At 39.1% G+C, this 14,010-nt stretch overlaps 1 protein-coding gene across 1 annotated transcript in view; it reads right to left on the reverse strand.

The window, feature by feature from the left end:
• Nucleotides 1-1,651: 1,651 nt before the first annotated feature.
• LOC144797966 (extracellular calcium-sensing receptor-like) overlaps nt 1,652-14,010 on the reverse strand; it is a 228,435-nt gene continuing 216,076 nt past the window's right edge. The window contains exon 6 of the mRNA XM_078668772.1: nt 1,652-2,568. Within this exon, the coding sequence (XP_078524898.1) occupies nt 1,652-2,568 (917 nt within the window). The remainder of the gene's footprint in view (nt 2,569-14,010) is intronic.

Below are 14,010 nucleotides of genomic sequence, written 5' to 3' on the forward strand. Positions count from 1 at the left end.
TGCACAGAATCCATGTTACACCACCCAATAATCTACAAATGAGGGCTAGTGTTGTGCCACTTAATTTTGCACGACAAGCGGACTCAGGAGGGTAACAAAAGATAAAATGCAGCGAAAGAGAAGTAGAAACTCCAGGGCAGGAGCTGTCAGGACAATTTAAGAGGCAGACATCTCTGCAATGAAGCAAGAAAGTACTGTGTGCTGGACTTTCGCAAAAATATCAAAACTAATAAACATGAAATAGGATACCAACTGTACTCAGGAGCTGCGTGTGTACACTAATGAAGTAAGTAGCAACACAAACCCAAGCCAGAATGGGTAAAGGGGAAGCAAGGATGAATAGATGAAAGTCAGACAACTAGACCATCTTGTCCCTGTTTGATTGCCTGTGGCTGACCCTGTATTTGCTTCCAGTGACTCTGGCATCTTAGGCTTGCTGGAGACACTCCAAATGTCTGTGTTTACTCCCAGACAGGGCCTTCTTCTGGAGACACGGGGTCCTGCTCACTTTGCTACTGGAACCAGGCTGCACCGGACAGAAGAGCCCCGACTAGAGTGAAACCGGTCTTGGGTTGCTTCTGTTAGGGTTTTGAGAGGCCCTGGCTTGGCAGTTCAGACCTGGCTGTTCCTATTGGAGCAGGATGAAGCCTGCTTAACCGGCGCCGCCATGCTCGTGACGTATTGACTTCGTCACGAGCCACTGGCGCGCTGTGCTAATGACGCTAATGCCGCGGCGTGACGGAACCACTCCGTCATTAGCACTGCGCGCCCGTGGCTCATGACAGAGTGGTTCCATCACGTGCACGGAACAGGTTAATGTATTGCTGGGTATGATCTGAGGTAGCATTGTGGGTAAGAAAACGATGGACTGGGTAATAATCAGTGACTGAGATTAATTCAAGCATCCTACCCATCGCTATATTGTACTTCAGTTCTATTTCCCTGAATCAAGGGGGCCCTGTAAGAGGTTCACGGGTATCTGTATTTGGGAAGCAATACACATTGAGCCCAGACACCTTTCTGAAACACATCACAGGCTGAAATCCGCAGGGAGCACATGTGGTCTAGTGATTAGCTGACATTTATCAGAATCAGACATATTCCCATCTTGATTGCTCAACCTTATTGTGTGATCCTGAGCAATTCACTTTATCTACATGGCACTTGGTTCAAATATGTAAAAAGGTAGGATGCCCATAAGTGATTCAGTTGGCAGCTGGAGAAACATAATTCAGACTTTATCTGCTGCTCTACTTTTGGCAACCAGGAAGAGAAGCATAACTGTCCATCTTCTGCTTCAGCGTGAAATCTGCAAAATACGTTTCCCATCTCTGTGATATAATAAGTCTTGCTGAGCACAGATGCCAAAAACACATTTCCTTTAACTATAGTGAACTAGACTTTAATACATAATAATATCCACAGGTATATACCTCAGCCCAAGGGACCATAGAAGAATTTACCATAACTTTTTTTGCAAAATGTTGAGCACAACTGTTCAAACATGAAACATGAACATAAATGTGTTTAAGGTTAAGAGGTACTCTAGGGGTACCCTAGTTTCTACAAATATACAAACTTTGTTTTATTTTAATAAAGCATATTGTGTAATATCCCTTGAGTTTCAGTTTCTGTCTTGCACAACAGCTGGTCATTTCTTGTTTTTATGAGTCGGTTTTCCTAAGAGGTGTTCTCTTGTGTTCCTCTTCGGTTTTAGTAAAATGATGTAGCACTTTGGAAAAAATAGACACACCAGAAGAGCAGAGCTGGAAGCCAAGATGGCGAATACCTCTGTGGCAACCATGTACTTGCCCTGTGTGCTGCGATAGGCCGGGAGGAAGGAGGTCCAGACGCTTATGAAGATCAGCATGCTGAAAGTGATCGAGCTCGCTTCGTTGAAGCTCGCTGGAAGTTTCCTGGCTATGAAAGCTAGCAGGAAGCTCGCGACAGCTAGAAACCCCATGTATCCCAGCATGCACCAAAATGCTGTGCTAGAACCTTCATTGCACTCTATGGTGATTTTCCCAGGTTGGGAAGCCATGTTTTTCTCTGGGAATGCAGGAGAACAGGAAAGCCACAGCAGGCAGACAAGAAACTGGGGCATTAGAGAAATAAAGATAATTTTGTTAGGGATATTTTCCTTGGTCCATGTCTTTAGACTGCGGCTGGGCTGGGTTGCTTTGAAGGCCACAACCACCACAATAGTTTTGGCCAATACGCATGAGACACAGAAGGTGAAGACGAGTCCAAAGGTCACCTGACGTAGCAAGCAGCTGAAGCCATCTGGGCGCCCAATGAAAAGGAAGGAACAGAGAAAGCTGAGGAGAAGGGCCAGCAGGAGAAGGTAGCTCAGATAACGGTTGTTGGCTTTCACAATGGGGGTGTTGTGGTATTTAACAAACAGAATCGAGACAAGTACCACTAGGATGGAACATCCACCGGTAAAGGCGACAAGAGCTGCACCCAGGGGTTCGCTGAAGGACAGAAACTCTGTAAGTTTTGGGATGCACATGTCCCTTTTTTCATTAGACCAAAATTCTTCTGGGCAGAGCGAACATTCAGAAGAATCTGTTAAAACAAAAATAGTAGAGTTTAAAAGTCAAAATTCTGAAAATAAATTCTCATGTCAAATCATTGAGAAACACCTTGCTTGGTTCTTACTGAAAAAAGATATCAGTTTTGTACAACAGAGAAAGAAAAACATTATTTAAAAATGGCGGCCATGCTTGGACAGACTGAGAATCAGCTGTCGTCTTTTTTACACTCCAGCCTATATGTTTGCTGGTATAGTAGTTTTGCCCAAGATGGGGAAAGATGTAAGAAGCACCTGATCATCAGGACGCTCATTTGTCAAAGGATTATTTCCAAATGATACCTCAACCCAGAAATTCACATCACTTTGCTTTTTTAACTCTTGGAAGCAGACGCTTGTCATGGGCTTACCCATGATAAGCACATGACTCCAATCCCAATTATAGAAAGAACAACTAAAACTGTAGTTTATGAGATGCTCGCCCGACAAGGAAAGGTGGACCACCCCCACTCTCAATGCTTCTAAAGACCGAGGTCCACAATATCGACATACCAAAATCATGCATCTACTACATCACCTTATGACTACATCGTTGTGGTAAATTTATATTTACTATTCGTAATTCCACATCTACTTACCTTGATTTACCGTAAGATGCAGCGAATACAATATATTTGTCATGATCCAGCGCCCCTAAAGAAAATATGCCATAAGCAACACTACCCAACTTCACAATACTCACCATCAATCATAAATCATTCACAAGGCCCATAAACTAACATGACATCTTTTTGAGCAACTGAATCATGTGACCTAATTAATAAAACCTAATCACAAACTATATACATATTTATATACAACTGCAGTATAATGTTCTCACCATGGTTATATATAACTTTGCATTTAATTAAGCCACTTAGGCAAATGAATCTGCTAATGGTAATCTAAAACTCATAAATAACAAGGCCAGCTTGTAGTTTAAGAATATTATTTATTAACCATTATTCAAAGAAAGTGCAATTTATTAGAATCTTTTTATTTAAGCATTATCTTTTTAGAGGATTAGCAAAAGTATTGACAGTCATAAGCAAAATCAGTTAGCATACTTTAAAAATGAATAAACAGTTTTTCCATCATCTAAACCCTAACGTCCCTGTCTAAAACTCACTTCACCTAAAAGAATAAAGTTAAAGTCATTAGGCCTATTTTATCCTTACGTGGTCCAAGAAAAACCGACAGCACGTCTCAGTCTCAGGAGAAGATGAGCAGCAAGCGCACTCCCCCTCCCAAAGGGTCAGTTTTTATACCTTTCTAACTAGTCTAAAGTAACATAATCGAACATTTTTTCCAAAAGCTGACGTCTCGATTGGCCAAACCACATCGGCCCATTAGGTCATTGTCCTCTGACCAAGTCCGGGGCCACATTCACAGCCCTTATTGTTCATAGTTTTACCATCCTCTTTGCTTCCTCAAAAAGTTACATTTCCCGAGGAGGAACTCTCGTCCCTTAATCTTGGCAGGTTCCGCCGCATCCTGTCCTTGACAAGGACAGCAAGAACACATTTCAACTCGACCAAGTCTTATATCTTTTAGACGTTTGACTGATCAGCGGAAAGATGACTTTTCCATTAGCACAACTGCGCATGGCTGAATCTTTTCTCTGGTCAAGCTTTCACAGACTGCAAAACCCGCCATCCATTTTGGTTAGGCCCAATCGTAAACCTAATGCATAAACAAACACAAAACATCGATTAATGTGAGAAATAAAGTTCGTTCTGTTTCCCACCCACCTTTGCTAATAATTACCCATTAATCTATGTTACCTAGCCGAAGCAAATGAAGCAACAAACAGATTCGTGCAACATTAAAGACAAGAAAAACAAAACATGAGCACACAGAAATAAGCACATGCAATTATAAATCAGCCGCATTTAGTACTGACAAAAACGATAAACAAAATTAGTTTATTTATTATACACCCACATGCATTGCAACATAAGCACATATATGAGCACACAAATGAGTTTCCCGCGTATAGTGATCTGCAATTTTACTCTAGGTTGATTAGTACATTTCACTGCACACTTTGTTAGTAATATTATTAATTATGGAAGTGTAACTTTGCGAGTGGAAAACAAATTTATTTCCAAATCTCGCTCCATCAACTCCCTCATCTGGTGATTTCAAAATCACCAAACCACACCCAAAAATTTAGCAAATTTTATCTTATAGATGAACATGATTCGGTTTCACTGTGTTAGTATTTCTAAAGACTTGTCTCAGCTGTCTGTCTGCAACTCTCATATTGAGCTCTACGGAACTCTTCCAGTTCTATCTCTTTCTCCTGTTCCTTTCTGATCTTGTAAATTCTCTTCTTTTCCCTCAGATATTTCTTTCTCTTGTGTAACATGCAACTGATCTTCAACAAAAGTATCACAAAAATTATTACAAACAAAGGTGTCAGAATCTTGCCAAGAGTTGAACCACCAATTTCTTTAAACCAGGTTTTGATTGCTTGAAATCTTTTTGACAAACGTTCTGAAAAATCATCCTCTTCCAAGGGGACAATTTCTGACTGAAGCTCCGTAATGTTTTTAATGTACATCTCAATGTTCTTACTCTCATCTGGAATGTATGTGCAGCAGTGTTGACAGTGTAAAATGCCACAAACTCCTCCCTCTTTAGCTAGGAGAATGTCGAGGGCAAGACGGTTTTGCATTACCATTGATCGTATTGCAATACCCTCAGTATCCACTAATTGGAAACCACCAGCTGTGTCAGTTGACAATCGGTCAACTATGGTAGATAATTTTCTAATTCTGCCTGCATTCAGGGTTATACCTACTAAAGGTATCAGTGCTACAAAAATGTCTCCCAAAATTTCTGAGAAACTTTCTCTTTTGTACCTATTTACATGATTGTTGATTTCAAATGAACCTTCTGCATTTCTGTCAACATGAAATATTTTCGGAAAAACAAGACCAACAAAACATGTCCCATACCAATGATCTGGGAGGTTATAGTAGGCTTTGTCTCCACAAACAAAATAAATTACAGGAAAAATTGGGTCTTTGCCACCTTTAAATCCCCAACCCCCCATGATTTGGTAAGTGTCCTCACAATTGCTGGCTCCAACAAAATAATTGTCGAACAACGTATTATCTCTCCTGATACAAAGCTTGCCACTAATTGGTTTGTCTATGTGAATTGCAACATTATCAAAAGATTTGCCATTAAACTTCTCATCTTCTTTCTGCCAAAAATTGGATTTGGTCTGTTTGATCATCTCGTTTCTTTTATAGATTGCCCTTCTTTCTTCAACAAGATTTAGGAAATTCTTTTCCTCAGTTCTCAACTTGCATGTCAAAATATTTCTAAAAGCATACTCATAAGTGAGTTCGTTAGTGACAATAAAGAATTCCCTCATCTGTTTAGCTTGCTTGTGTTTATTTAAGCTTTTCTCAATTTTCAGGTTTGCAAACATTTCGTCATAATTTGAGTAATAATACTCTAATCGGCCAGTCTGATAAAATAAGCTAGCTATTACACTACAGGTTATGCCGTAAGTAAGAGGAAGCATATTGTACGTCACTCCCTCTGAAACAGAAGCAGGCAATTTCACACAGATATAACAATCTTTGACCTCCATGACCTTTACATACTCAGCCAGGAGTCTTGAAAAAGTATTGCTAGAAAAATCACTAACAGACCTATCTTGATGAGATTCTGGTCTATGATCAATAACTTTGTTAGTTTTGCTTGATGCACTATGTTTGTCTTGTTTAACTGAAGCTTTGCTTGTCATATTGACCTTGTACTTTTCCTTATCGATCCCGAAAGGAAAAATGACTGCTAAAACTAACCAGAGCAGAATTATTAAGAACACACAAATCAGAGACATCTTACAGCATCTCTTAAGAATGGAACATCTTGAGCTGTTATTTACAAAAACATAAGGCATTTTTACTAGACTTGTAAAGAGGAAAAAGAAAACAAAAATAAAAAAATTTTAAATTGTCTAAATCTAACACCCCCCTTTTTCAATTTTTTAAATTTTTTTAAAAAAAACCTTTTAACCCTCTAACAGCCTTTCTTCGACCTTGCGTCACAATTTGTTTTCCAGCTAACACAATTTCTTCGACCTTGTGTCACCTAACACAATTTCTTCAGCCTTACGCCAAAAACAAAACCCTAAATTTTAACAGAAAAATGCCTCAATCATTGTCACTATTGTCTTCAATTTCTTCCTGACTGCTACTGTTCACCTCAACTACAGGTGGAATTATTATATAAGTCCACTCAGGAGACTTATATTTCTGGTTTGGCTTAAGAGCTCTTTTTGTTTTTCTACGAATAACTTCTATTTTCTTTTCTTCTTCACTTTTCTTTTCAGGCTCTTCTTGACTAGTGATTTCATTGACCTGTTCTTTTGATTTCTTTATCAATTTGAATTTCAGACCTTCATTTTCACTTGGCCAATTATCACCTTTTCTTGGCAATTTCTTCTGTGGCTCAGTCACATTACTCTCATTTCTCCAAGATCTTTTTCTGAAATTTCTTATCTGTGATTCTTCATCACTGTCTTCACTTTCACTGTCAGAGATTCGGATTCTTGACTCAGGTACTTCTTTACTCGGCCATTTCACTCCGTTAGGAACTCTATCTTTGTCACTGGTACTTGGCAATTCGTCTTCTTCTTCTTCTTCAATTACCTTCAACTTCCCAGTTTCAGATTTCTTGTTCCTGCTTTCAGAGTTTCTTTTCAGATTTTCAATACTCTCCTGGTCTTGAATCTCAATCTGATTAGACTCCTTTTCTGCTTCCACTTCTAGCAGATCTCCATCATTTTCAGAGTCTACAACTATGATTTCCAAATCTTTCTCATTCCAATTTCCATTCACAGTTGAATTTTCCAGATGTCGACCTGCCTGTCGATCTTCAAGATCTGGATCTCATTTGGGTTCTTCTTCTGAATCTGAATCAGTTGTAGTATCACTTTCTTCATCAGAGTTTTCAGGTGTAGGCACACAAATTGTGTGACTGGCATGTATCCACCTCTTCAGGCCTTTGCACTTTACTGCATTTGTTGTGACAAGAATAACTTGTCTTGGTTTCTGCCACCTGGGTACCAGACAATTTCTTCTTCGATTAATCTTTGTTCTCACCCAATCACCTGGTAACAGGTCATGTGCTTGCTCCTTTTCTCTTGTCTGTACTTCTGTTCCCACCTGATTAGATATAGAAGTCACGACGTCAGATAGATTTCTGCAATACTCCAAAATGACGCTATCATTAATAGCCATCAATTTTCCCACTGGCATGAATGCCTGTCTCATGACCCTGCCCATAAGAATATCATGTGGGCTTAAACCTGTCTTTTTATCAGGTGTACTTCTTAGAGTCATCAAAACTAGTGGAAGAGCATCTGTCCACTTTATTCCAGTAGCTAAACACATTTTTGCAATTCTGTTCTTAATTGTTCCATTTATTTGCTCAACAACTCCAGATGCCTCTGGTCTGTATGCACAATGTAACCTCTGCTCTATGTGTAAAGCCTCACAAATTAATTTTAACAGTCTGTTTTCAAAATGTCTTCCACGATCACTCTCCACTGTCACTGGAAAACCGTACCTCGGTACAATCTCCCTCAAAAGTAATTTTGCAACAGTAAATGCATCATTGTGACGTGTGGGAAACGCTTCAACTCATCTTGAAAACAAACAGACAAACACCAGAACATAACGCAATTTGTTATGCTGCGGCATTTCAATGAAATCCATCTGTAATCTGGTGAATGGACCACCCTCCCGTCCTATGGTTCCCATTCCCACAACTGTTTTCCGAATTGGGTACATTTGCTGGCAAGTCAAACACCTTTGACAAAGAGATTCTTCAATTGTTCTGAACTTCGTATTGAACCAAGTCTCTCTAAAAAGCCTAATCATAGAATCTCTTCCAATGTGTCCTAAACCATGATACATCCTTGCCATGTCAGCAATCATGCAGTTTGGTAAAACTACTCTGCCATCCTTGTATGTCCAAATTCCATCCTCATCTCGCTGTCTACATTCTGTTTTCAACCATGTGTTTTTCTCTTCATCATCAGCTTCGTCTTGTAAATCTTTGATTTCCTGCCATGTTTCAACTACTGATGTTAACCTTAGTGAACTCAAAGCATGTTCATCATTTTTCTCCCGATTAATTGCAAAATTGTTTCTTGCACAGTATTTCGCAACCTCGTCTGCATAGGCATTTCCTTTGGTAATGAAATCATCTCCCTTTTTGTGCGCTGCGCATTTCACGACAGCAATCTTTTCTGGTAACTGAATGCCATCAATTAACCTTTTAATCAGTTTTTGCATTTCTGATGGGTGAACCTGCAGATGTCAAGTAGCCTCTTTGAGACCAGAGCAGTCCATAATCATGCACAACTCCGTTAACCATACTGGCTATCAGTTATTATGGTAATCTTCAAATGTATTGCTCTTTCACATGCACAAATTAAAGCAATCAATTCCGCTACTTGAGCTGAACGAATTCCTTCAAGACATGATGCTTCCACAACATCAGCAACCATGCAGACAGAATATGCTGCTCTCAAAAAGCCTTCCTCTGTTCTTAAACAAGAACCATCAACAAAGTAAACATAGTCTGACTCAGGCAAAGGAACATCTTTAATGTCCTGCCTTGGCTTGGTGCAATATTCCAGAACATCCAAGCATTCATGATCAACGTCATTTTCATTTCTGATTTCAGTTACAGTACCATCAGGCAATAATGTGGAAGGATTTAGATTCACACATCTTGCAATCGAAACATTATCTGATCCCAGAATAATTTTCTCGTATTTGGTAAGTCTGTTACTTGTCAGGTGCTGTGTTTTGCTTCTAGTGAGAAGAATTTCAACTGAATGGGGAACATAGACTTTTACAGGGAACCCCATTATTATTCCCTCACTTTGCTCAAGACTTACACTTGTTGCAGCTACTGCTTTTAAGCAGCCTGGTAATGCCTTTGCAACTGGATCAAGTACTGCTGAAAAATATGCTATTGGCTTTCTCAGCTTCCCATGTCTTTGTATTAACACAGACAATGCACACCCTTCTCTTTCACTGCAGTACAGCTCAAAATATTTTTCATAGTCTGGCATGCCCAAGGCTGGAGCTTCACACAAACTCCTTTTTAGCTTCTCAAAAGCGTCCATTTCAGTTTCTGTAAGGACAATTGGATCTTTTATATCTGATTTTGTCAGTCTCTGTAGTGGCTTCGCAATTACCGAAAATCCACTAATCCATTGACGACGATAGCCAACCATTCCTAAAAACATTCTGACCTGTCTCTGAGTTTTTGGAGGATGCATTCCCTGAATCATTTTTATTCTTTCAATTGTCACTTGTCTGATTCCCTTTGCAATTCTGTGACCAAGATATTTTACTTCTTGTTTGCAAAATTGTAATTTTGCAGGTGACACCTCATGTCCCTCATCTGCCAAATGATTCAAAAGAGTAATTGTATCTGTGACACAGTTGTCTCGCGTTTTTGCTGCAACAAGCAAATCATCAATGTACTGAACTAATGTTGATCTTCCAGGTAAATTTAGATTCTTCAATGACTTCTTTAACAATTCATTAAAGATAGAAGGACTCTCTGTATACCCTTGAGGGATACAACACCATGCTAATGTGCGACCTTGGAACCTGCACGCAAAGATTTCCTGGCTCTCTGGATGCAATGGAACTGTAAAGAACGCATTGCAGAGATCAATGACAGTGTACCATTCTGCATCATGTGGAATCTGGTAAAGAATCACTGCTGGATTTGGAACAACTGGGCAACATGGAACTACTATCTGATTACCCTTTCTCAAATCTTGAACTATACTGTACGTTCCATTCGGCTTTTTGATCCCCATGATCGGTGAATTACAAGGACTGCTCTCGATTTCTTTTAAAACACCTTGCTTTATGAATTTTTCAATCACAGGAATGACACCTTCAATTGTTTCTGCCTTCATCTTGTACTGGGGAATGTTTGGAAAATCTATTCCCTTCTTCAGTGTAATTTTGACTGGATCAACATGTTTCATCAGACCCATTTCACTTCCAGATAAATCCCAAATTTCAGTTTTGACTGTCTTTTTTAATTCTTCAGGCAAATTTTCTTTTTCAAATACAGGAAATAATTTTGATTTCTCTGCCTCAACCATTAACATTGTTAATTTATAAAGTCCATCCTCTTCAAATGTCTGTAACTCAATACCTTCCGGTGAGCAATATATTTTGCAGTTCATTTTGCAGAGGATGTCTCTTCCTAACAGGTTCACAGGACTGCTATCACAAACTACAAATCTGTGTTTATCTTTGAACTTGCCAATCTCAACCTTAACAGGCTCTGTCAGGCTTGTTTTGATTTGCTGATTTGCTACACCAACTACTTGGATGCAATCCCCAGAGAGAGGGAGGTTTTCTATTTCCACTGATCTAACAGTAGAACAAGTTGCACCAGTGTCCACAAGAAAAGTGATATCTACATCATTCACTTTACCATTGATAAATGGACCAGACTGGTCAACCTCAAGAGTGGCTCCAATCACACACTCTTCCCCCTCTCTCGGGCACCGTCATAAGTAATCCTCAGAATCACTTCCTTAATTTTCTGTCATCAAAGATTGTCCAGACAAATTTGGCACATTTACTCTTTGTGTTCTTATTACCTGATCAGCTCCGCTGAATCCTGACTCCGAATTGTATCTTTGAACACCTCTACTGTTTGGGAGAGGAGGCTGTGGAATTTGACTCTGCTGATTCACTAACTGTTGCTGTAGCTGTCGCTGAAGACTCAGCTTGTTTAACTGCTGTTGTAGCTGTTGCTGCAGATTTACATCATTCTGCATCTGTGGATTTAATGATGCATTTTTGAAATTTCTCGGCGGATTTTTACACTCTCGCTTCCAGTGTCCAGTTTCCCCGCAATTAAAACAAGGCAATTTTTGCTTCATCTCTGCAATATTAATATAAAATTTTGGTTTGTTAAAGTTTCCCTTAAATTTTCCCTGACCCTGATTCTGGTTGTAATTTACATTTTTATTCTCCAAACTGGCGATCTGTTGTTCAGCTACTTTCACCTGTGCCCACATTGATTTCTCTTTTAATTTCTTTTGTCTCGCATCTATCTCATCACTGCAGTATTTTGCCTTTCTGAGTATGTCATCAACTGAGAGTGCTAGCCATCCAACAATTCCATTTCTGATCATTTCACCAATTTCAGGTTTCAGGCCATGAACAAATCTGTAAATGAAGTGGCTCATGTCCTTTTCACTTAGTTTCTCATAGCCACTGTACTGTTTGAAAGCCAACAGCAATCTCTCATAGAATGAATGAACTGACTCTTTTGGTTCCTGATTTGTTCTGTCTATTTTTACCCAATCTACTTCTTTTGGGGCAATTTTTTGTTTTAACCAGTAAATTACTTTATCATACAGTTCCATGACATCTGATGATGGGGCACCTGTCTCTTTGTCTCGAGCTGGTTCTACCTTGGGCCAACTCACAGCAATTTTGCATTCTGTCCAGAGATCTGATGGGACAACAATGTCAAAGAATCCATCGAGATCAACCCACAGAACTTTTGACACTTTGATGAATCTATCCACCTGTCGATACCATTCCACAGGCTTCTCTCTCAGCCGAGGGAAATCATTTGTAAACAACAGAATGTCTTGTCTGGACCAGGGAACATGCACATAACCACCACCTGCAATTTCTCTCATTGGGTACTGATTAGCCAATTTTTCTCTCCTCTCTTCCTCCTTCTTTTTGGTCCACTTCACCCTCCATTTGCTCAAGTCTCCCAATTTTTTTTTGTACACAATCAAATCTTTTATATGCATAATTCTTCCCATTGTATTGAAGTTCCCAATATCTTTTTCAGTAAAAATCTAATCTGTAATGCTTTGTAAAAATTTTCTGTTTGCTCAAATCAATTTCTAATTCCGCAGCCAATTCCTCCAAATGATCATATTTATTCTTTGTTTTCCATTGTATGCTTTTGCAGATGAACAGCAGTTCATCATCTTGATAATGCTTTAAACTGTCAGGACCAATTGTGCCAATTATTAATTCCTCTAAATCTGCTTTTAGTTTTGCCACATCTAGCTTTGAATTAGAATCTGTTTTCTCAACACTCCTTTCTGGCGACTCAGTATCTGACTCTGCACCCATTGGTGTTCTGCATAATGAACCTGGATTAAAAGTTAAATCAGGCATCATTGTTTTTTCTCGATGTATTTCAGTTAAATCTGAGTACAAATTTTCAGCCACTTTCTGAATTTCTGCATTTAATGGAATTGTTAAACCAAGTTGCCTAATTTCTCCTTGATCAAAAAACAGGCTGAACAGGACCAATCGTTACTGGAACTGTCACTGTGTCCATGCCTTTAGTTAACTGCCGAATGAATTCTTCCTTTGATCGTAAATATTCAGAAGTGTTTCCACCTGCCTCATTTCTACCAACTTCAATTGTAGTTCTAGGAATTTCTCTTTCTATTGGTGTCTCAGTAAAGTTTCTGCTTTCATCATAAACGCTAGAATTCATTCTTGTTCCTAACCTTTCAGGAGTTTCAAAAGATTGAGAATTATCCGGGAACAATTTAGGTGAACTTTCATTTAATGGAGGTGCACTTGGTGTGGTTCCTGTAGAAACCATCGGGTTAGACCATGAACAAGCTGGTTTTAAAGGAGTCTGTTTTTTTATTAGACATTAAACTTTCTTCCAAATCTTGGTCTTCTGATTCACTGTCTACAACCACATTATTTTTCTTTTGAGTATTCTATTGACCTGGTATTTCTGTAATCATTTCTATCACTGTATAGAGACCATCACACATGTCTGCCTGTCTCCAGCTACGCATTCTATCTTCATGAGTTTCATGTTTAAAATTTGATGATTTCGAAGGTCTCATCATACCACTTGCTTCCCTCTGAAGTTGAAACATCTCATCCTCCCATTCAACTAAAGCCTCAAATTGTGTTGGTCTAGGCTTTGGCACAAGAGCTGTCATTTTCTGTCTTACATTTTTCAAAATCCTTATATTAAAAGAGCCATCTTCTAGCCAAGCCAAAACACCGACATCCTTAGTGTAATGCTGCCAGACATCAAACCAAAGGCAAGTATGATAACCATATTCACCTTCCATATAAGCTGCGGGAGTTTTGTACTTATGAAGTAATTTTCCACCTCGCGTTTCAATTTTCTTATCGGGTGAAATAAAAATTTTAAATCTCTGAAGCAATGTAAGCTTCTTCTCCTCTTTTTTATAAAAATAACTCATGTTTTAATCAAATTCGCTTAATTGGAAATGATCGTAAATGTTTTCTACTTGTTCCGCAAAACCAGCCAATCCGTGCGCGAAACACACCAACAAGCCAATCAGGTTAAGCTACGTCACCACCTTGCTCAACCAATAGGATTGCTGCTTT

This window comes from Lissotriton helveticus, chromosome 12 (assembly GCF_964261635.1).
Source record: "Lissotriton helveticus chromosome 12, aLisHel1.1, whole genome shotgun sequence".
NCBI lineage: Eukaryota > Metazoa > Chordata > Amphibia > Caudata > Salamandridae > Lissotriton > Lissotriton helveticus.